Source organism: Apis florea, unplaced genomic scaffold (genome assembly GCF_048593485.1).
Source record: "Apis florea isolate Af1SG1 unplaced genomic scaffold, ASM4859348v1 contig_3391_pilon, whole genome shotgun sequence".
NCBI classification, from domain to species: Eukaryota; Metazoa; Arthropoda; class Insecta; order Hymenoptera; family Apidae; genus Apis; species Apis florea.
In genome coordinates this window covers 3901785-3926045 of record NW_028256754.1, presented here as the reverse complement: position 1 = coordinate 3926045, position 24261 = coordinate 3901785, and the positions used below count along the sequence as shown (strand labels likewise).

The 24261-nt window shown below is 26.7% G+C and overlaps 1 protein-coding gene across 3 annotated transcripts in view; it reads right to left on the bottom strand.

Annotated features, from left to right (window-relative positions):
* Positions 1 to 5312: 5312 nt before the first annotated feature.
* LOC100868687 (CYFIP-related Rac1 interactor B) overlaps positions 5313 to 24261 on the bottom strand; it is a 28461-nt gene continuing 9512 nt past the window's right edge. The window contains exons 1-7 of one of the 3 annotated variants that reach the window (XM_012486197.3): positions 15820 to 16027; positions 12696 to 12830; positions 12294 to 12518; positions 10608 to 10942; positions 8427 to 8506; positions 8186 to 8312; positions 5313 to 7581 (exon numbers count right to left, since the gene is read on the bottom strand). In XM_012486197.3, coding sequence (XP_012341651.1) covers positions 7444 to 7581; positions 8186 to 8312; positions 8427 to 8506; positions 10608 to 10942; positions 12294 to 12518; positions 12696 to 12830; positions 15820 to 15940 — 1161 coding nt within the window. In that variant the 5' untranslated portion in view covers positions 15941 to 16027 and the 3' untranslated portion in view covers positions 5313 to 7443. Of the gene's footprint in view, positions 7582 to 8185; positions 8313 to 8426; positions 8507 to 10607; positions 10943 to 12293; positions 12519 to 12695; positions 12831 to 13741; positions 14139 to 15819; positions 16028 to 24261 lie in introns of those variants that run through there. The other 2 variants (XM_086912572.1, XM_012486198.3) reach the window with 2 other exon arrangements.

Genomic DNA, 24261 nt, shown 5'->3' with positions numbered 1-24261 from the left:
CTCTTTTGTTTTCCTCCTTTTGTTATCTATCCTTAATTATGAGTTAGTGTTTTTTGTTATTATTGTTCTATAGAAGGGGCCCCTAAACAAATCTTAGATTTTTATATAGATAGATAGTATCTTCCTTTAATAAAATAGAAAGAAATTAGAGTTTCTCTGTAGATAGGAATCATATAATTGGACTGTAACTAATTGGAAAATAATTTTTTAATAATCATATTTTATAAAATTTTTTTATTAATCTTTTGTACTCTTCTTTGTTTCAGAGATCAATATGGAACTAATAAAGGATATTTTTATCGTATTTTCTACAATGAGATTTTTCTTTAGATTTTTAGGTAGGCTAAACAAATTTTTTTTAATTGTTATAAGCAGGAAGCTACTATTTTTAGATACATGTGGTTAACAGGAATTAAAATAAATATTTAATTGTATACGTAGTGATTAGGAAATATTGTGAGTTTAAATGAAATATATTTTAAATTAAGGATGCTTCTTAAGGATCGTATGAAGTTACATTTATAATGAGAATATTTTTAAATTTAGCTAAGTTTTTAAAATCGATTTTTTTTTAAATGAAAATCTTTTTAAAAGTTTTAGAATATAAATAGATGGCTTGTAAAATTACTGCTGTAGAAATGCTTAGAAATGCTGTGGATTATATATCAGAAAATGCATGCATGGTAGTAGTAGTGGGAATAGTAGTATTAAAATTTGTGATGGTAAAATAAATATAACTCTGTGTGAAATACATTTTATTTTTATTTTTATTTATATTTGATTTTAAATCTCGCAATTTTAAATCTCATAATCAATATTTTATATATTTATTGTCATTTATGTCATGAAAATATAAGATATTGATATATCTTAGAAGTAATATGTTTGTGTTTCAAGTAGAGTTATATACAATTAATTTAATTTTTATTTTCAGGTTTAGCTTATCGCGTCGGTTTTCCTTAGAATTCCTTTTGCTTTTTGTTTTGCACAACGATCAAAGATTGAACGTTTTGCAAGGCTACATCAAAAGGAAGATTTATCATTGATTTTTAAATAAATTTTTACGCAAAGGAGGGTGGATGGGATCGTGGATAGGGTGGGTCTCCAATTCGCAGCAACCTCCCCGTGGTGAGACCTGGGAAATCATCATTATTTACTATATAATTCATAATCGTATTCATGATACAATTATAAATTTTATAGCAAATAATATGAGCTAATTGGCTGCGCACGCGATTGCAACTATTACTTTTTTACGTAACTGTTATTAATTATTGAATTATTGATAATATTTTTATTTTAATTTTAAAAATTTATTTTGCATGTATATTTTATTGATATAGTTTTGATGATTTTTCTATTACTTTCTCTTTTAATTCACAGTTTTTTTGCGAGCATATATTATTATATATATATTATTATGATGAGATAATTTTTATGAGATAATTTTAATTTCTATGTCAAGTATAATAAATTGCAAAGGATATAAAAGATGTTCCATTTTTAGGAGGTCGGTATTTCAGATTATGAGATGCGTAATCCCGTAGATGTCATACTTGTCGTTTATGTTAGAATCGATACATAGAAGTAATAGATGTAGTCGATAATAGTCGATATTAGAGAAAATTGTTATAACTACAGAGTAGATATAAGAATTAAAAATATATATCTAGTTTGTTTTTATTGCTAGAATTAGGAATTAAATTTCACTGCCATCTCGTGAATATTTTTAGTAAAATAATTCTTAAGAGAGATTTCTTTTATGCTCGCAAGATGGCATTGTAGTCTAAATCTAAATTATTAATATCTATCCTTTTCTCGTTATTTGTTATCCTTTCTTGTGTATTATCTGCGATACTTTAGAGATGGCACTACTATCCTATTATTTGCTCTTTAGTGTATATGTATTCTATATATCGATAGATTGATTATCGATTGTGAGATTTTGAAATCATTAACAGATTTACATTATTCATTACATTATTCACAGATTTTTTAGAATTTATATTAATAATTATTGTTATGTATTAATAATTAAATAATAAATAAACGAATATATAAATCAATAAATAAATGAATAAATTATAGAAATGAATACAAAATAAATTGTATAAATTAAAAAATAAGTGAATAGATAAATGAAAAATAATAAGTAGATCAAAGAATAAAAAACTAAATAAATAAATCGGTAACTAAAAAATTAAAGATAATTAAATGAATATATAATAAAATAATAATTAATTAAATTAATAAATAAATGCGTTGGTTTATAAATAAATAACTATGTAAATGAATAAATGAATGAATAAAGAAATAAATTAATAAATTAAAAAACATATTGTTGACCATTATAAATGTACTTGCGATTGCTCTATTATAATTACTCTTCGCATAGAATGACAATTAGAATATTGTACTGTAGCAAAAAATTTATGTGATTTATTATATTTATTATCGTAATAAATTGTACAAAAATTAAAATAAAAATTTAAAAATTACTAAATTATTAAGCATTATAAATACTTGACTATTTTATAACTATTTTTTGCGTAAAATAATAGTTAGAATTTTTTACCATATTTTTATAAATCGAAAATTAATACCATAAAATAATAAATTTTATTTTATTTCGTAAAAATATATTTTAATTATCATATACAATATCGTAAAAAATTATTAAATCCATAAATTAACAATAAAAAATCTAAAAATCGATAAATTGTTGACAAATACATTGAAAAAATCAATTTTAATGAAATCGATAATAACCGTATGTTTTCGGTAGATCTCGGGGCGCGCACTTCTATAAATACGAGACAAATCGCGAGAGGACGAGCATTTCTTATTCGACTCGCCCGACGATAACATTAATATTATAACACTTTGATTAAATTTTTACAATATAGAGATTAATTTTTTATTACTTATTCTTATATATACTTTATTTTCACTTTACTTTTATTTTTCACTTTATCTAATTTTTAATTTTTAAATTTATTACTTTACTTTATTATTTTTAATCTGATTAATTTGATTTACTTTTTAATTTTTTATTTGTCTTAAAGTTTATTTTTAATTTACTTCAATTTTCAATTTTTATTTTGCTTTAATTTTTAATTTTATTAATTTGATTTTAATTTTTAATTTGTTTCAATTTTTAATTTATGTCATTAAATAATATAATTATATGGGTCTCAATGTAGTCACCTCCTCGTCGGTGAGACCTGGTAATTGTCATCGGTTTCCTAAATTCTTTTTTCATAATATTTCCCATTTAAATGAATATATTAAAAATATTTCATTAAAAAATTTTGGAAATTTTTTTTAAGAATATTATTTATGTGGTATGTATTCAGTAATATATATCTTTGGAAAGCGATGGTAAGCTAAGAACTACGCATACCTAATCCAATTTAGACTTTGAAAAAATTCTTTTTAAGTACTTTTTACATCTAGATTGGACTAGGCACACATATTTCATATATGTGTATATATAATTGTAATTCTGTGTGTATATACACATATATCTGCTATAGTTGTGAGATCTTCATAAAATATTACAAATCATATTCTGTTTGATATCAACCTTGTCAATAATTGTCATAGAAAATTTTTTCACATTTGATAATATCTCCAATGATATTGTAGAATGACATAATAAAACTGATACATGACAAATTTTTTATGAGCACTGTGATCACAGATTTATTATATTATGTTATATTTATTTTACTCTTAAAGGATAATTTTTTTTATTTCGTTAATTATTTTAGATTAAATTTGTTTATATATCGCGTTTTATTAATAACGAAAGTTTTTTTTCATAGTGCTCAATAATGTTTTAAATAATTTAGTTATTTGAATCTTTTATACATTATAAAAATCAACGTGATTTGGAATAGATATATGATCATTTTTCCTCGTTTTTCGTTTTATTTTTTCACTTTCATTTTATCAACATCATTCTCAAAATTCAAATTATTTATATAATGTATTTTATTAACTTTCGGATTTCTACAATTTCATTTTCAAATAACAATATTTGTAAATACATAATATAGCGCAATAATCTTAAAATATTAATAATAAATGTTACTTAAACGTAAATATACTGAAAATCCAAAATTCTTTTGTGAATGCACAACTCGTCTATTATTAAATATATGTGAACTAATTTAATTTAATTTAGCACAAAATGTTACAAGAAATTTTTAAAATTTTACATAAATAAAGTACATATATATAAAAATGCACATACGATAAAACAAAAATTAATTCTTGTTTCCTGAAATAGTCTTGATTAAGTTAATATTCATAGCAAATTTATTGACAGACAAATGCAAATATTTATGTCTATAAGAAATATTGTATTCGTACAATATTTTCACTCACACATAAATATCTTTAGATATACGCAGAATTTATTTCGTTTGTTTCTTTACATTCTGAAAAATTGTATTCCTCGAGAGATATCCGCGTTATTATATTAAATTTTTATTTTATGCAACTTTCGCGCTTTCTCATTGATCCTTTTTGTACAACAATGCAATTAAATTCGTGGATCAATGGAAGCATAATAAACCTCGTGTATCGTTTATTAACGTGATTGTAAAAATTAATATATTTCCATAACTATAATTAGTAACATTTTCTTTAGTACGATAATCTTGCAAACACTTTTTTTTTTTTACGCTCTTATTAAAAAGATGGAACTTAGATTGATCGTCTTTAATACAATTATTGGAAGATAGGCATGGAAAATATTATTCAGCATGTTAATATACTCGTGAAATATCTTCGAAGGATTAATTTTAGAAGTCAAAACAAAGAGAAAAATTGATATATAAAAATTTCTGTTGAGATTTATTTATTAATTATTTAGACAGAGAGAGAGATACTAATCTTTGTGCTTCATTTAATACAAGGTTAAATTGGTTATAATTTAATAAATAAATCTCAACTGACATTTTTATACACTAATTTTTATATTTGTTTCAGTCTAGATTCGATCCTCCAATAGATGAATTTATGAATATATTTACACTCTGTATATCATTAAATGCAATTAAGAAGTATAATATTCTTCATTTTTATTTTCTATGCACTTAGGAAAATAGCCTATTTGAAAATAGGTATTTATGTATATGAAATATAAAATTGAATAATTTTTCTCTGCTCTGCTTCAATTTTAATCATTTCTTTGGGTCTTTAAATAATCAACAGCTATGTATGACCCAATAATATTAGTTGAAAGTTAATTAAACATCTTTAGTTGCAGTCTATTATCAGAGATTTTAAGTTTCTATACGAAGTTAGACTTATAAATTTATTTATTATTTTTATTTGTCTTTATAATTGAACAAATTATTTACATAGAAAGATGTATATAACGTAATATATATTACGTTACAAAATTATTTAATAACAAATATTTGTTAAATAGAAGACAAATGAAGGAAGACTATTAATTAAAAACGATCAATCGGACGATTCGATAATTAAACACCCTTACAACAAGCATTTACAAATTACAAGATAATGTTTCACGGAAAAATAGTTTGTCATCAGTCTGTCTTGCATATATCGTATCAAAAGATCTATGCAATTATATAGTAAATATAAAAAAAATGTATTTTAATGAATTGTAATTAGTTCCGTATGAAAACAATGTGAGATTATAATAATAAATATCACTGAAAAAGTTCAAATTACAAACTAACATTTGAGAATTTCCTTTTTTAAAAGCTGTCTTATTTTTCTCTTATTTTTTTACAAAATTTATATAATAGGAATAATTTTATTTTCATATACTTGTAAAAGTATAAAAGATAAATTCAGATTTATAATTTTATTTGGAAATGAAAAAAATTATTAATATTTTTTTTTGTATTTTTAATTAATTTTATAATAGCTTTTAAAAATTATGTAAAAATCCACAAATATGATATATTAAAATTTGACAAATAAATGGTAGACAGCCTTTAAAACGGATAATTTACATAATAATATCATTTTATAATTTCTGGTATATAAGTAGTAAAATTCTTGATGCAAGAAAACTTACGATGTAAATCGGTCATGTACGTTTAGAATCCTTAAATGTGCATTTTGAAAAAGAGTATGCGACACGAATTTCAGCGTCAACAACAATATTATTCACACATAGATTTTTTTTTTTTTTTTTTTTGTGAAAAAACAGATGAATTTTTCCACGTTAAATCATTTTCGATAACTTGCCCCTTATAAATAACGCGTGTTCCTCAAAAAATACTGTGATAATAAATTCACGATAAAATCAGCGACATTACAAATGTTTAGCAACAATATCTTTGGTTATTAACTTTCCTTTATATACGTAGAAACGAACAAGAAAAGATAAATAAAAGAGAAAAAAAAACAAAAGAAGGAAATATATTAACGTAATTCATTTTTCAACGAAATACGCGTGTTAATAACTTACTATTAACAAATTAATAAAACAAAATCTATAATAAAATATCAACGATATCATCGATATCAACGAAACAAAGTAAACGTTTGTCCTTCTATTTTAATTTTCGATATCCAGCCCCCTGTATTTATTAACAATTTCTTTTAATTATCCATTCGCCTTGGATGACAATCGTTCAACAAATAAAACAATTAGTAAAGATCTGCGCAATATATCTTACAACGTTATTAAACATCTCATCTTAACGTCTTTCGCGAGAATCATTCGTGATCATCATTCGTGATCATCGGAAAAATTACCTTAAAATATACTATTGATATGGTCTAATTAACTCGATCCCTTCCCACTTTTCACTAGGGAAGACAAATACACAATTGTTGATACACGTGATGATGTTAATTATTTCAGAGTAATAATACTTGGGTGACAATAATAATTTGAAACGTGAAAAATTGCAATAATAGCAATAATTAATAGCAATGGTCAATAATCAAGATGTAGTGTGTATGTGTAAGAGAAAGAGATTAGTAATATTATAATAATAACTTAAATGTTCGCACTCTCACAAAGTCATCGCTTAAGAACAAGTGCAGCAATTCCTCTGATGATTCAGTCGTTTCGATCCGTTTGCTTTTCTATGATTTTTCTACCTGTCTTCTTTTTTCCTTTTTATTTTTTTTATTTTTTATTTTTTTTTCTAATTTTTTAATTTTTTTTATTTTTTATTTTTTTTCTACTTTTTTAATTTTTTTTTTTTTTTTTTTTTTTTTCGTCAGAAGGTATATAGAAGTCGGCAGTTTTCGGGCAGCTATAGACTCGGTTACGAAAGACACGTTTTTTTTTAATGGTCCACCACCCAGCCACGATCAGAAACAGGAGATTGCTCGTTTGATGTTGGATAAAGTCGTTTCGACGATCTCTCATATACATAAAATGCGTCGCTCGTTCAATTTGTCTCAGCTTCTGATGCAGCATCCGCGTTGCTTTGGTAATCATGCTGCTAGAAGATTCTTAATGTTCTTCGGTGTGTTCTCCTCGTTCAAATGCTTGGTGGTGTAGCGAAGAGCATTCAGAAGACCTTCGCTTTTGCAAGGTGGTTGATCCTTCAATAGCTTTACACAGCCTTTAACCTGGAAAAGTAATACACTTTCTGTGAAGTATATGTGGCCAAATATTTTGTATTTAAATTGAATATGAATAAGTTTAGCATTTATAAAAAGTTGGAATATAGAAAAAGAGAGACGTAGGATAGTTTTATTCTTTAGTGAGGTGATCATTTTATCTAAATGTAGATGAATAAATTTTTTATAAATTCAAAAAGTTCAAAGTTTTAAGAAAAATATTTCATCAATGAATAATTTAACATCGATATATAATGAATCGCATTAATTAATTAATTTTTATTAAATATTCACTTTTCTTTTATCATTTTTTTTTTAAATAAATTTTCTATTAATTATCGATTTGAAATAATCATTTTCACGGTAAAAGTATTGTATTGTTTATTTTTGCGAATATAATTTTATCTAATAGTTATTTTTGCTCGGATATAAATATCCATAATCTTCCGATACAATATTTTCAGTTAATTTCTGATACTTTATTTTTAAATTATTTTTTTAAAATAGTTTAATCCAGCAATTGACGTCAGTAAATTATTAAACACGTCCCTTTTTTCCAATACACGTGACATTAGATGTAGTTTAATTTTTATTTCAAACGATTTATACTTACATCGACATTCGAACCCTTAACAAAGGCACCTTGGGGATGAACATGATCATAAAGGATCACTAACCCTACCATCACTCTCAGAACAAAGAGTTGAGTTTCTTCTCGTTGGAATTGCGCCAATAAATTCCTAAGAACAATAACATATCTTATCTGAAACAGCTTTCTTTTTTTATTTTCTTCAGAAATCTTTCTGTCTAGACGAAAAGTTCTTTGACTCAATCATCAGATTAATATTACTTACGGATTTTCTAACATGCGCAAACAAACTTTGGCCATGGTACCAAGAGTTTCAGTAATATTTTCACGTGCTACGTCTTCGTTCTGAAATAAATAGGTTTATTTTTAATTAATAATTTAAATTTAATGGGATTCTAATATCATAACAATATTATCTGTATAATAATTGAACGATGAAAAAATTAATCATTCAATGACAAAAAATGAAAAAATTTTAATTATAATAATGGGTACTTAAATATATTATACATAAAAATAATGATATATTTTGTCTTAGTTCGCGTTTAGTTTAAAAACAAAAAATTTGATCTCTTTGATAATTTTAATTTGAATACTTTCAACATCATTCACAGTAAATAATGTAGGTATTGTTTTTTCACGTTATACTATAATAAATTCTTATAACTGCTATTATTGTGACAAGTCTAATATGAACAGAGAAACGCGAAGTAGAGAAAGTCAAATTACAATAGTATCGGTATTCATGCGATCGAGTATCGTATCAATCTATTGTATTCGTTACTATAAACTTCCATCATTTGTTTAATGCCTAGTTACTAGCCTGTTAACATAACAGCATTGTTCAGAATAATTTAATCAAGTCGTACACAATAGTAACTCGTACTATTTCTAACATTAACGTATCTACTATTCTTTCATAATTAAAATCTTTTGTTCCATTGAACAATAATACCATTTTGTAAAATTTAACAAGAATAATAAATTAACTTCGTTAATTTCACTATTCTAAATTTACCTTCCTTACTGCTTTATATTTTCATATTAAAATTTCTCAATTTTTTTTTTTTTTTTTTAATCTTTCAAGAATTCAAAATTAATTCAGGAAGTATTTAGGTATTTATTTATCAATTAGATATTTAAATTTTCAAATTATAAAAATCCTTTTTTCAATAGCAACAGATTTCGTACGAAAATGGATCCAATAATATAAAGGATTAATAATTTTATTATTTCAAAATTTCTATTTTTATTTTCATAGATGTTTATGATGATTCTTATAAATCTAATTCGAATACTTTTATTAATTTTCTAAGAATAAACTAAAAAATCTAAGAATTAATACTTAACTAAGAAAAAAAAACTAACAAGAAGAAGCAATCAAGTTAAAAAATTAAACACAATAATATACAGAGATCATCGACTTCCTCAATTCCAAGGCTTAAAATTCGAGGTTGAAATCACAAACAATCACTTCCTCTATCGTCCCAATTAAAATACACATGTACATTTATTGCCTACGAATCTGCTATCCATTATGCTGGTAAATGTTCCGAGAACTGTTTTATCCTGAATCACTTGAAATAATAGCTTTTAATTTTCCGGTTCAGTGCTCGTCATTATTTATACCGACCTATTTTGCTCGCATTGCCACAAGTTTTGTGATCGTTAATGAATCTTTTGTTTAATATTCATACGAGGCAACGTTTTTTTTTTTTTTTTAAAGATTCAATAAAGAATGGAGAAAAAACGTTAATTATCAATTATAACAAAACAAAATATAAAACTCAGGATCTATTATTATTATAGAATAGAAAGCAAGTTATACAAAGGCGTACATATGTGGGCGAAGAATAGGTTTCGCGTCAATGCCGCCTATTCAGTGTTACCGAACCAGGTAAATTCATTTTCAAAGATTCTAAAGACCTTTTACATTTCTCCACTCTCCATTATGAACTTTTTATCTTTAACAAAGTCGATTTTACAACATGTTGAATGGTTAGAAGATGATAATTCCGCATGGAATTACGTTTTTTATGTAGGATAGAATACTTTTTCTTTGTTTATTATGTGTAGTTTAGTAGCATTTTGAAGAATTTTAATTTAATTTTAGTGAAAACACTTCAAAGAATTTTAATTACATTTATTATACATCCATTCAGTATTTTTAATGAAAAAAAGTAATTTGTATTTTGCTGATATTTTTTTTTTTTTTGCTACTTTTTTTTCATAAATTTCATGAAAAAGATATAGAAACAAAAAAGTTGTTCATCGCGAATAATTCATATTCAAATTATCACTTTTCCATCACGAAAAAAAAAATACGAGAAAACTTTCTAGTTAATAGAATTCATCGCGGCTTTTCCATCGATTAGCATCCGGATGGATCGATAGTGAAAGAACGGCGAAAAGATAGGGGAGAATACAAAGAAGAGATAGCACTTACGTCCATCAAGAAAGTAATGGTCGCGTGACTCAGAACACGAAGCATGGGTGTTGCGTGGGCGTAGAACAAGGACATTCGGTTGGCGAGCTCGTTCCCGACCACGAGGTCCTTTTCAGCGCTTTCTTGTCGCGCCAGGGATGCTCTGGTCAACGTTCTTCTGTAATAACTAAAATCATTTTGAATAGCGGGTGTCTTCATCTTGTGCTCGTCGAATTTCAAGACGAATTCCAGAATTTCCGCCAGCTGTTTCACCAAAGCCTGCTGAGTTTCGAGATGTTGGGTCGGGGAGAGATTACCGGAGCACAGTTGGCCTAAGATTTTTGGTACTACCTTCTCTGGAAAATATCAAAACGATGGTTGTAAGATGAGGAGAAAGATTACGATTCATTTGATCTTTTTCTTTTATTTCTTTTTTTTTTTTTTTTTTTGTAATTTTTACAGATAAAAGAATTCTTTTCTAATTAATTTTTAGTTTAATTTAATAATTTTTCTAGTTTAGATAGAAAGTTTACATAAGTGAATTTTTATGATATTTGGATTCATTCTAATAATTTAACAAGAAAATTTTTGCAATATTAGCTTTTATTTTTTTAAATATTTACATTTTTTTAATATTTTTAAAAATTATACAGAAAACAAATATAAATAAGGAAATAATTTCTTCTATAAATTAGAATAATTATGATCTTTAAATAGCCAAATTAGATTAAAGATCATAAATAATTAAATAGTCAAATTATTTCTTTTCTTGCATATTTAAATAAATATATCAATAAATAATTACTTCGTCATCAATATTATTTTAAGGCTACTTTTTTAAATTATTTCTTTGTTAAATTATTGGAATTAGCTTAAATATGTTGATGATTTTGCATTAACAAAAATCACTACTTCGTAAAAAGCCAAGTAAGTGAAAAAAATGAAACATTAATTTTTAATATTCAATATCCGTTAAGACGAATAAGAATTTTTTTCTTCAATATTATTTTTTTTTTTTTTTTTCTATATTATTTCCGCTGAAAATTTTCAATTTTTACTAAAATTCATTGTACCTTTCCCCTTTTTTTCACGAACAATATCCATTTTTTGTTTACTTTCAATTACGATGTCATTCGCTGAAATCAAACAAGAGCGTAAGAACTTAAATGCCGATATTGGTTGAGCAACGAACTGCGGGGGATTATTGTTTAGGTTGAATGTAGCTTGAATATTCCCGTACACACGGTGATTGGAAATCCAATATCGTTGCATTGGCACGAACGAAACTTTCAACCGTTTATAAACTTCAGATGCATTTATTGCCTTTATTTTGCATAACAGTGGCCATCCAATCGGAATAAAAATGTCCCTTAGAACTATATAATATTAAAAGCAAATAGTCTAGACGAAACCATTTGAAAATTCATTAATAAGAGAAATGAAGAGTGAACGTCTATTAATTTTAATTTTAAAAACATTAAACTTTGTAAACTTAAATATTTCTTTCCTTTATTTCACGTGAAATTTTATTCATTTACTATTTTATAAGAATAGATAGATATATTATCAATCAAAAATTTGAAGTCAAATTTCTAAATTTATAAAAATAGAATTCTACAAAATATTTGTAACAAACTTTGAAACAATAATTGAAACGAAAAAAGTAAAATATGTAAAATTAAAATATGACCAAAAGTTGAGACTCACCAAGTTCCAATGAAAATTCATAGAATCTTTTCAGCTTGGCAACTAGAGGTGCAACAGTCAGGTAAGCTTTTCGTTGACACTCTTCCGTGGGAGCCGAAATCGCCTCCCTGATTTCCTTTCCGGCACCTTTGTAGCATTGAATCTCTTCTAAAATAGATTCTGAATTTTTCAAAACTCTTTGCACCGCTTCAAAGGTCTCCCGTTCTATATCGGAAGGTTGTGCATCTAAAAAAATTCGATAAGAAACTCTCTATTATTCCCTAAAAATAGTTTTCTCTTACAAAAATCGTCCAATATTTCAACATCGTTTGTAGTGAAAGAAACTTGCGAAAAATCGAAGAAAAAAGTTCAAAGAACGATTGAAAGAAACGATTTATATATGAGTATATTCATTCAACTTACTTTCGAAATCCAAAAAGACGTCGTACTTTTGAGGCGTGCAACAGGTAGACTCATCTCGAGCCAAAAGGCTCAAAAGCTTGCCCATCTTCGGTCTGAAGCTTCTTTTCACAGTATTATTTACAACACGAAAGGCATCTAGAGTATAACAGACAAAAATATAAAGTAGAGCTTTAAATTTGATAATCAATTGAAAAAATAAAATAATTCACTATTTGGTTTTATCCATGTAATGAATTGAAAATCGCAAAAGAAATTTATTTTTAATGGAGAGTAATTTTGAAGTTCGAATTATTTTTTTGTCACTTTAGAGTCTGTTAAATTTTTAATTTTTTTTAATTTTGAAGTATTGAAAAATCTTTTAGATAACATGAAAAAATAAATAAGCAGACTTTTCAAGTTTTTATCCTATTATATTCTTAAGTACGATTTATAGGATAATGCAGAGATATTGAGTTTAAAAGAAAAGATTACCAAAAAAGATTACTCGAATAAGTGTAACGAGAATAAAATTTATGGAATACTAAAACGAATTTAATTTCTTACGAAGAATCTATCGATCCGCGTTAATCGACCCTTTTTAAACGCCTTGCCATCGAAATTAGGATTACATTTCTTAAAACAAAGGATTTCATTCTTTCAAGAAGGATTTGCACAGGTTTTCCTTTAGAATTTCATCATCTCGTTACCTTTTTTCGCATAATGATGATATTAAATATATCTTAAAATATAAATAGCTAGTATTCGATTTTTAAACACAACACTACAAATCTTTAATTCTCTCTTTAAACAATTCAAATTATTTTTAATAATAAATTACACAACAAAAAAAGAAAATAACAGAAAAAGAACATGAAATAATTGAAAATCGATATACATTGAAATCTAATAAATGTCTAATCAAAGTTTTTCGACGGAGAAAAATATTTAAAATTGAAGAATACTTTTAAAGGAAAACTCGTTGAGAAATATACTACGAGAATATAAGAATGATCGAACGATTGCCAAAACCGATGGAGAAAGAGGAAGAAATGGAACGAAGTACTTACATACTATGAGATAGTTGGTCTGATCGGAGTTTGCGTGGTAACTGGTCTGAGTCAGAGCGGAATTTGAATTTCTGGCTCGATCCCTATACTGATCCGTTTATACATGTCGAAGTGTTAATTCCAGGCAAACGACGCGTGCATACACATTAGTGTTTAATGTACATACGTGTAAGTATACGTGTACATTAGGCAAACCGCGCGTGTCACGATCGCAGAACGAATGAATTCTGCGAACTCGTCAACAAGGGATGAACCTTCTGTTAATTCCAACCGACAAAGTTAATCTATGCTGACCTCACCTGAAACGCTTAGGGATTCCAAGGACTAACTCCTCTCACTCGTATAAAGATATTATATTGGTTAATATTTGATCATTTTTAACCCTCGTTTGAGAAATCTTTTAAGAAAAAGCAAATTGTAAATCTATATTTTACATAATTTACTTTTCGTTTTATGCCTTTATTAGGAAAACTTTTTTAGTTTTAATTCTTTTGGATTATGAGTTAGATTTGAGTTAGGTCCAATGATATTGTTCAAGTAAGATTATTAAAAAATTGACAAAAAAATTACAAAAATATGAAACAAAGAGGAAAATAACAAATTTGCGATACAACTTATAAAATTAATAATCTATATAATTGTTAACATCTCATTTCATTTTTTTTTTTTTTTTTTTTGCGTCGTAAATTGTTAATCACTGATAACCTCTATCGCGCAAATTGAAATAAAGTGTTTTAAAATTAAATAATTCAAACTCTTATGAGTCACTTATGATCCCACGTATTAATACTGAATTAAAAAATATTTCTTTTACTAATCCAAATAACTATATCAGTTTAAATTATCATAATATTAACAATAATAATATTATAAAATACACATCTCATTTGTACAAAAATTTATATATATATATATATATATATCGTACGATTTATATATTTGCGTTTAATTTGTAAAAGTATATTTTAACACCCCGAAATTATCGCCAATAAAAGCGGAAAATTTTATTTTGTCGATGTCTGATTAGAAACTCTACATTTGAATGGAAAGCAATTAGAAACGAGTAGTTAGATAAAAACAATTTTAAATTACCAGCGAAACTAGTTAGTTTTCCGTGACATAAGGGGACGTTATCAACTTTCGTTGTAAAAAGCAATTAATTTCGTTTCACTCGCGAAATGCAATCGTATCAAATCGTTTTATTATCGAAAATAAATTTTAAAAAAAAAATCTCCTTTTATCGCGTAAAGTGGTCGTAATCGACGATATGTAGAAACGATAAAATCTTGACGATGAGAAGAGCTCGAGTGAAAGCTTGTCACACACGTGAGGGGACAGACGATCGAGTTTGCTAGATCTAAAATTGTGCACCAAGGGATTCCAATGTACCGGCGAATGTCTCCGTTATTTTTAGCAGAAAATTGTGTGTGTCCCTTTCACGAAAGTCTCGTAATATCACGTTAAATCGCTCGGATTCGCCAACCAGCCAATTATCCTGAATGAAATCCTTAAAAATACTTCATCGTAACTGATACCTCTTTCTCTTCCAGACATATATCTATCATCGATCGTTCTTTTATTCTATCGAATATCAAATGCAATCGAAAATAACTCGATCCCGCATCGAAGATAAATGTTTACGTTGAAAATTCCGCGGACGATTTAACACAGAAGCGTATCCGGAATCGGGAAAATATTATCACAGTGGCACAGCACAACAATAATCATCGCTTCCTTCGTAACGATTCCAAACAGCGTGATTCCTTCACGATCAATTAAATACAAACAAACCGTTCTAAATCGTTTCTTAAATATCGCATTTAACGAATCACTTTGCATGTCATTCGCGTTTTAAAATTAAAATCACAGAAAAATAATTCACCTACGATTAAAAAAAAGTTTGTAAACGATTGAAAAGGAAAAAATAAACGAATAAAATAAAGTAAAATTGAACGATGAGAAAAATCGTGAAATTTTTACGTAAGGATGAAGACAGGATACACGGATCTAATAGCACGAAGGATAACTTTATTTAGATAATTTTATTGAGAAGAGAAAGTTTTCCCTTGAGAACTCACCGTGGAGAAGAGTCGATGTGGTCGCATTCGAGAACGCGAATACATGACGACGCTGACAGGTGCACGTCGAAGGCCGGGGATGGTCAACAAGTATACGCGAACCGAGTGCAACAACTGTCATTCAACGGACGGCCATGTTGCTGTTCGTAAGGGGTTGCGTTGTATAGTGGCGCGGTTCGAGCCCTCTCCTTATTTGGTAAACGACAGTGGCGGCGTGACGTTCGCGCGAAAAATCAATGGGGGGTTAGTTCACTGATTCGACCTAAAGGTGACGCTGCTACTACCATTTACTATCGCTTAGAATTTCGAAATTTTCCTTTTGTTCGAAAGATCGAGAGGATTATTGATTTAAGTTCGAAAGAATTTTTGTAAGAATTATTTTTTCAGATAGATTCGAAAATATTTGATTGTAGAAATATATCGGCCTTTATAATTATAACGTGTCTTGGATAAGATTGTTTTACGAGTAATAAAGGATTCTGTGGAAAGTTTATATTGCGTGTAAGCGAGTTTAAATTAATGAGAAATGGTTTTGAAAAAGTTTCGAACTGAAGTAAATTGTAGGTAATTATATTGTAGAAATATATAATAATTATATAATGTGGAATATTCTTTTTGGTTACGTTTAAACTAAAAAATTCTATAAAAAAAAAATACGTTTGGAATGTGATTAGTTTAAAAATAATCGCTAAATAAAATTCTAATTTGAATTAGTGGAAAAACTTTTAATTAGAGAAAACGAACTTTTGAAATGAGGTTTACAATAACTAATAATTTAACAATTTTTTATGGATACTAATACGCAAAATTTTACGTAAAATTTTTAATCAATACTTTAAACTTTTAACGCGTTTGGTATAATTCAAAATATATAGTTTTAAATTATTAATTATTTTATCATTACGCACAATTCATCATTAATATTAGGAAAATTTTTATCTATTACACTTTTTTGTGTTTGATTCAGTGGAATTTATTTTAATTATGTTAACATTTTTATCTAAAGTATCGCATATCTTTTGGAAAATAACGAACAGTGTATCGTATTTAATTTAAAAGCACATTATCTTTTCCAACATTTTTTAACTTTTTTCAGTCGTATTACTAGGTCAGTATTTCTACAATAAATATTATTCTTTTATCAGTATTCCCTTCATTCGATATTTATTCAAATTTTTTCACTAAGTTTTGCAAGCATAAAAGTACAACAAATTCTAAATATATCAAAACTTTTCATTCGAATATAAATATCGCTACAGTACGAGACAAATACGTATTTCAAAATACGATTATAAATTTAGAAATTCTCTACAACCTATGACCAACTCGTCCATGAGAAAGGGGATACGCTAATCTTTTTTTGTCCTAGACCAACGGGTTGTCACTGACGGTCAAGATAAAACTCATAAGAGTGAACAATATTGTCTGACCGGATATAAACTGACCGAGTTACCAAGAATCAATCGTATTAATATTTAAACGGCTTTGTTCAGATTTTTCATGTCAATACTTTTATGGGTTAACGCTTATGGGATAGATAAATGACATTGAAACAACAATTCCATTTATGGATTACAAGGAAATTTGTTTTATTCATTTTTGGTAGATTAATATTTGCAATTTTATATTTTTATGTGCACAATTGAAAAATTGGAATTTACTTTATACAATTTTAAAATAATATAAGATAAGAAGATTTCATCATCACAAGCACATTTCATCAGCGTGTAGAAATAAAGAAATTTCAAAATATAGTTTAATATCTTCAAGTTTTTTTTTTTTTTTTTTTTATTATAATTTCACTATATAATATTCGATTTTCTATATTTTTCTATAGTTTCCATATCGTTTTTAATTAAATTATATTTAACATTAATAAATAATCAACAAACACGAATGATTTAATTAATACATATAAAATTTCTTTTTTAAAAAATATATTTCTTATTCCGCTTTTTTGCTCGTGTACGTTCTCGTGTAAAAAATATCCGGAAGCAGCAAAAATAATTAAAAAATAATACAATTACACGTTCCTTTAATTTCTTCTTTTCTTCAATTTTCTATAAAAAAAAAAGCGAAAGTATCGCTATTTTTTTTTAACAATGATCTTCAACAACAATGTAAATGGAAACTTGCATATACTCAGAAGAACATCGTACCTTCCAATTCCCCTAGATCGTTGCACAAAGTGACACGTTCAAACAAGACACGGAGAGATCGTTATTTGCTTCAAGGAAATTCCGTGTCAAGAGAGAATTAGTTCGTATTATCTATCGAGCAGTGAAAGAGCATCCAACGACGTGGATAACCATCGTGATTTCACTTCCATTTTTCCGATAAAGCAGTAATCGTTGCTGACATTACACGAACCTCACATTATGTGCGAAACCCTCCAGGTGCATTTAGTATTTGAAGCACACATGATAGACCTAGCCTTATCTGCAAATGCTCTTTTTTAGTATGTCGTTAAAGTATGACTGCGTTCCTGTTAAAACATACGTGTCATAAAGTATTCTTCCTTCCATTTGTGCATACAAGGTTAAAAAAAAATTAAAAATATACGTATCTTTTTAACGAAATGTTTTTTTAAAAATTTTATCTAACATGATAAGTTTTTTTACACTGTCTTTGATTCAGGGAAAACTTGGAAACTTTGCAAAATTATTACTTTTTTTTTCTTTTTTTCTTTTTCTTTTTTTTTTTTTTTACTTTCATGAAATATTGAAATAGAATATTTAGTCGAAAGACAAGAAATTTTTTATGAAATAGTTAATATATATAATCTATTTATTTTGAAAGAGAGTTATTAAAATTGAAAATTATTAAATTTCAAATTATAAAATTTCAAATTATAATTATTAATTTATTGCATACTAAAGTTTATAGATGGTACTTAATTATACAATTAAAATCGCGTTAACTCTTCATTCGCTATAATTAACACAACCGCAGGAAACATTGGTTAACAACGTACTCCGAGCTATTAAAAATATTAAGAAAATCGATATTTTACATACGAGCGTATTTTAAATAATTTATGCCTTTGCGCGTTTTAATGACGTCAATAAACTTATACTTATGAAGGTTAACAATAATAGAAGTGTAAATCAGTTTTAGAAATTTTAGTTTTGTAAAAGTACATTAAATAATCTGTAATTTTAAAATTAGATAAATAAATAAAAATTTCAATATATCTAAGATAAATTTAAAGATAAAAGAGTATATAATTTTGTAATAATAATAAAATTATATTCTCATAATAGTGTATTAACAAAGTTATTTTATTTTATTTTTATTTTTTATTTTATAAGATATTTTAGAATAAAAATTCTAACGTTTCATAGCTCATTTTGCAGAGAATCAAAAGACATAGCAATATTATTACTCATTATCACAAATAATATTATCAGTATATCACTTATTTTTTGATGAAGTGAAATAGAATACTCAGTAAACTGTCTATGATAGGTTTTATTACAGTTTTAAATATCTATATATTTTACAATTTTTTAAATATAATATTGCATGTGTAGTTCATTACCAAATATTAGATATTGCACTAATACAATTAATTTTCAATTTCATTCGTATTTATGATATATGATATTCAAAATCAGTTTATATTTGATGAAATAATTCGCTTACGAAATCTTTTTATTACAAAAAGAAGACAAGTTATACCAGAAAATTTCAATACAGCAATAACTTTGTGAAAGCTTAAACAATATTTTGCAATAAATATAACAAACCAATTCAACAATTTAACAACAATTCAACAATACAGTATAAAATTTTATCAAAATTATTACATCATTCAATATGCATTTATACAATCAACCGAAAATTCAAGATAACCAATATTAATAAAATATCGAATATAAAAAGAAAGAAAAATCGTTCCAAATTTTTTACTTCTAGTATTTCTCTCGTATTTTTCTCGTATCGTTATTACTCTCTCATCTTGTATATTTAGAAGACGGGAGTCGTCAATTTACATGGTGCATCGTTTAAATATCATCGCGGTGTCGTTGTGATTTTTGCACCTCTTTCAAGTACACGATTGGATAATCGTCGGAAACCGTGGGCGAAGATAATCGACGCCTATTAAAGGCCTTTTTGTATATCAATTCCAGCAAATCAATTGAAACCCTCATCCACCTCCCACCATGACCCTCGGATACACTCTCCCTTCCTTCGGTCAACTTTAATTTTCGTCGCTACGACCATAAGCGAACCAACAATCATGATCACGATGACTATTCCACCAGTTACTTACAGTATATAGATATGTATAGTATACACGCTTGTAATCAACTGATATATATATTGAACATTATCATGACTTTAACCATCAATTTTTCTTTTCTTCCCTTTCATTTCATTATTAGTAGAAATTGAGAGTGGTTTTTATCCGGTTCATGCATGCATCGTTCTCAGAATGAATTGTGCAAGACAGAGCTGTCTAATAAACAAGTTTATCGAGTGAGAAAATAAAAGAAGCTAAGGGTATAAACTGGTTAGATTTTTATTGTAGGTTTTGCAGAAACATTTCGCCTCTTTTTCGTACTACCAGTTATGGTAGCGTAATCGGATGCATGTTTGATTTATTTATTTGGCAAAATAGTTTTTCTTGATTTGTTTGAGGATTTTCCTTTCTTCTTATATATCTGTTTTTCTTTTTTTAAATTCAAAGAATTTTTCATTTGTGTTAATAATTCTGAATAATTCTGTATCAGTTGTTTTTTTCTATGCAAAAAAGGAATTTGAATGAGAATTATTAAAAGTTAAAAGGATCAATAATCTTCACATTTGATATTCTCGGAAAGAAACGATATTTGATATTTTGAGATTAATTGAAACTTTTTATATTATCATATTTATATATCATTTTTATAATACAAAATTTATTACAATTTCAAAATCGCCAACTTATATAAAATTTCGAATCGATATTTAAAAAAAAAAACAAATCAGTACATTTCTTAGATATTCTTATTGTCATTTTTATATAGAAGTATATCTAATATTTTATCTTTAATAACAAGAAAAACCGCAATCGATCAATTTCAATTAAAACCTCGCCTATCAAATATCCTGCACCGAAAATAAATGACTAACCACGATCGACCATAGTATGCACCGCATATTTGCACAAAATCCATTCACGAACTCATACTTGCATGCAAACCCAATTTACGAACCCATGAAAGTTTTCAGAATCAAATGGATCACTCTGGTTCAATGGCTAAAACCCATGCGATTCATCACATATTGTATCCATATGTATCTATTGGTATTTATTATCTATTTATAGAATTTATGAATGAGATATCTCATGTGCTTTTTTCATTAAGACAGATATCTTGTCCATAGCAATGTTTCTCAATCTTATTCAATTTTTATTGAATCATGAAATTCAAAATTTAAGCTACGCTCAAATGATTGAATGATATGAATAATTTTATTTATTATATGATATATAATGAAAAATGCTGATATATTAAATCAATTATCATGATAGGAACTATAATATCCTTTATCACAAATACTCGAGATCTGCTAGATTTTTAAATATTTTCAGATATTTTTATCATATTTCATATAAATATGAATCTAAATACAACTTATTCATTTTAAATTTTATACATAGAAAGTATAAATGTAAGTTTACAATGGAAATTTAGAAAAACTATAAGTAATCTAAGAGTCACAATTTGACCATAGTAAATACTTAAGATTTTTGAAAATTTTATATATTATGAAAATTTGTAGGATTACTAAACAAGTATGAGTCACATGAAAGATTGAGAAACTGGTTCGTAAGTTTGCATGATGGATATACTGTCATGAAATGTGTATCTCATCTATGTACATGAAAGAATTAATGCTCTTATATAAGGTACACATCGCGTATAGAACGTTGTTATGAGATAAATACTATGTAGATATGGAGAAAAGTTACCACAGCTTTTATCACTAAAACAAATAAAGAAAAATAATGATTTGCACATATTTAATTTGCAAATTATAGCATTATTATTGTAATATGAAGTTTATATATAATTTTTATTGCATACTAGATCGTATCAATCTAATATTCTTTCCGAGTAACGTGTTTAGTTCTGTTAGTTATCTGCAAAACACGTATATATTTTATCTTTCCTTAACAAGAATCGTATTTTAATAAATATGATCAAAGAAGACGTGTCACCATTGACGTATTATATGACACATCGTACCGTATTCCACATTATAATACGTACGTATAAACAGTATAATACATCTATGCTTTTACTGCATTTAATACATATTATCAATAAATTATTATTTGTTTATAACTTAATTAAAATTTCTAAACAATATGATACGATCGACGAATCATTAAACTTAAAATTCATCCTTCTTTTCGCAATATATTTGCTTCTCTTTAACTATTTATAAATTTTTTCGAGAATCGCGATTCGTCGAGTTCAAGCCGAGTTCAAGGGAAGAGGCTATGCATAATCTATTTCTTCCTCACATCATAACAACGCGAAGAAATAGCCTCCTCTGTCTACTCAAGCGCTTATGCACGCCACTCGTTCACGAGCGTGATGAGTCGTGCTACGCAGCAGCGTGCGTGCTTAATAAGGCAAACGTGTACGCAACTACGCACGCGATTTAAATACCTGCCAGGTATACATATATGATTCAAAGATGTATTCCTCGCATATCGAAGCAACTATGGTCGCGATATGGTAACGCGTCTTGGCCGATCTCTCTAAACCAGGCTAGCTATACGAGGTATGCCTCCTCGATGGCCTCCTTAACAAATTATTTGCGGAACAGTGAGAGGATCAGGGCCACGAACGACGTGCGTGTCGTGTTAATAAGTTATACCATCATTAAATCGAAAGAGAAATTAGAAATGGAAAATGGTGTATGAGAGACATGGAAGAAAAGTTCTAACAAGTTGATGAAAGTTTAATTAGATTAGAAGAAAGACTTGAAGGTGTACATATCTTGTTGAAACTTCATTGAGTTTGTAGGTTATCAAGTGGAATAGGAAAGGTTCATTTTTTATTTAGATGAAGTGTGATTTCTTTCGAACATGTTGACAGAATCTTAAATTATTACTGTGATGTATAAAAATATATAAAAATCATGAAAATAGATGTTAGAATTTTTTTTTTCTATGAATCAATAAAAATTCAATTTTAGTGAATTATTTCTAGCATTCATCGCGTTTCCATTTATTATTTAAATTTTATCATTTAAGCAATATGTTTTTTGCTTGAGTCTTAAAGAAATATTCTTTTTGTATTCTATATTTTGTCACTTTTTATTTTAATCTGCTTTACAAATAAAAAAATTGTCTTAAAAACTATTTCTCTATACATTAATTGTTGAAACTGTCCTATTTAAAAAAATGATAAGTTAATCTATGATACAAATCACCCAGTTTCTGTTTGAAATTAAAGTCTGTTTGACTCATTCGTATCAAATAACTGAAATATAAAACCAAACTAATATCAGTAGAAATTTTTTTAAACTGCAGATATAGCAGAATTAATACATCGTGTAAGTACATATCAATATGGTCAATGATATGTGAAAGATTATAGCGTATTAATAATTATATGATATAAAATCCTTAATCCAAAAATATCAAAATAAAGATATATATATATATATATATACATGTGATAAAAAAAATTAAACTAGAAGAAATTATTTATTTTTTTACAATAGTAGTAGTTTTAATTATTCACTTTATTCATTCTTTTACTTTCTTTTACTTTTTTTTTTTTTTTTTTTCGTTAAAATTTAAACAGAAATGCATTAATGTAGCGAAAGCCACTCTACAAAATTAAAATGTAAAAAAAAAAATTATAATTTAGAAATTACTCGCGTCATACGTAGTCTTTGAGCAAGCTATTATTCTTCAGTGGCCCTGTCCTCCTTAAAGAACGAGGCAAATTAATTAAAAGCGGCACTGATGGAAAGAGGAAATGACCGAACCTCGGATTATACCACACTTCCCATGCAAGTATTAATAACGCATTAAATCAAATGTCGCTAAAACATGTACCATCACTAAATTATCGTCTTTACCACAAGAAAGGAATAAAAAAAAAAATAAAAAGAAATTGAGAAGATTGATGAAAAAGTAATTTATGCATTACTTTTTTTGATAAATTTTATCGTCGTATATATAGTATAATTATGAATTGTATGAGATTATTGAATTTTATGAATAAACTTTTTTTAAGTTAAAATATAACACTTTTATACTTAAAATATTTTTTATTTTATAAGTTTCTTCTTCATTATATTTAAAACAGATTTTTTAGGGAACTGCAAATAAAGATTACAAAACAATTTATTCGATTCATTTTTTCTCTTATATTTTTCCTCAATTCAATTAAAATAACACTTATGAACCCTATTAATCAATGTTAC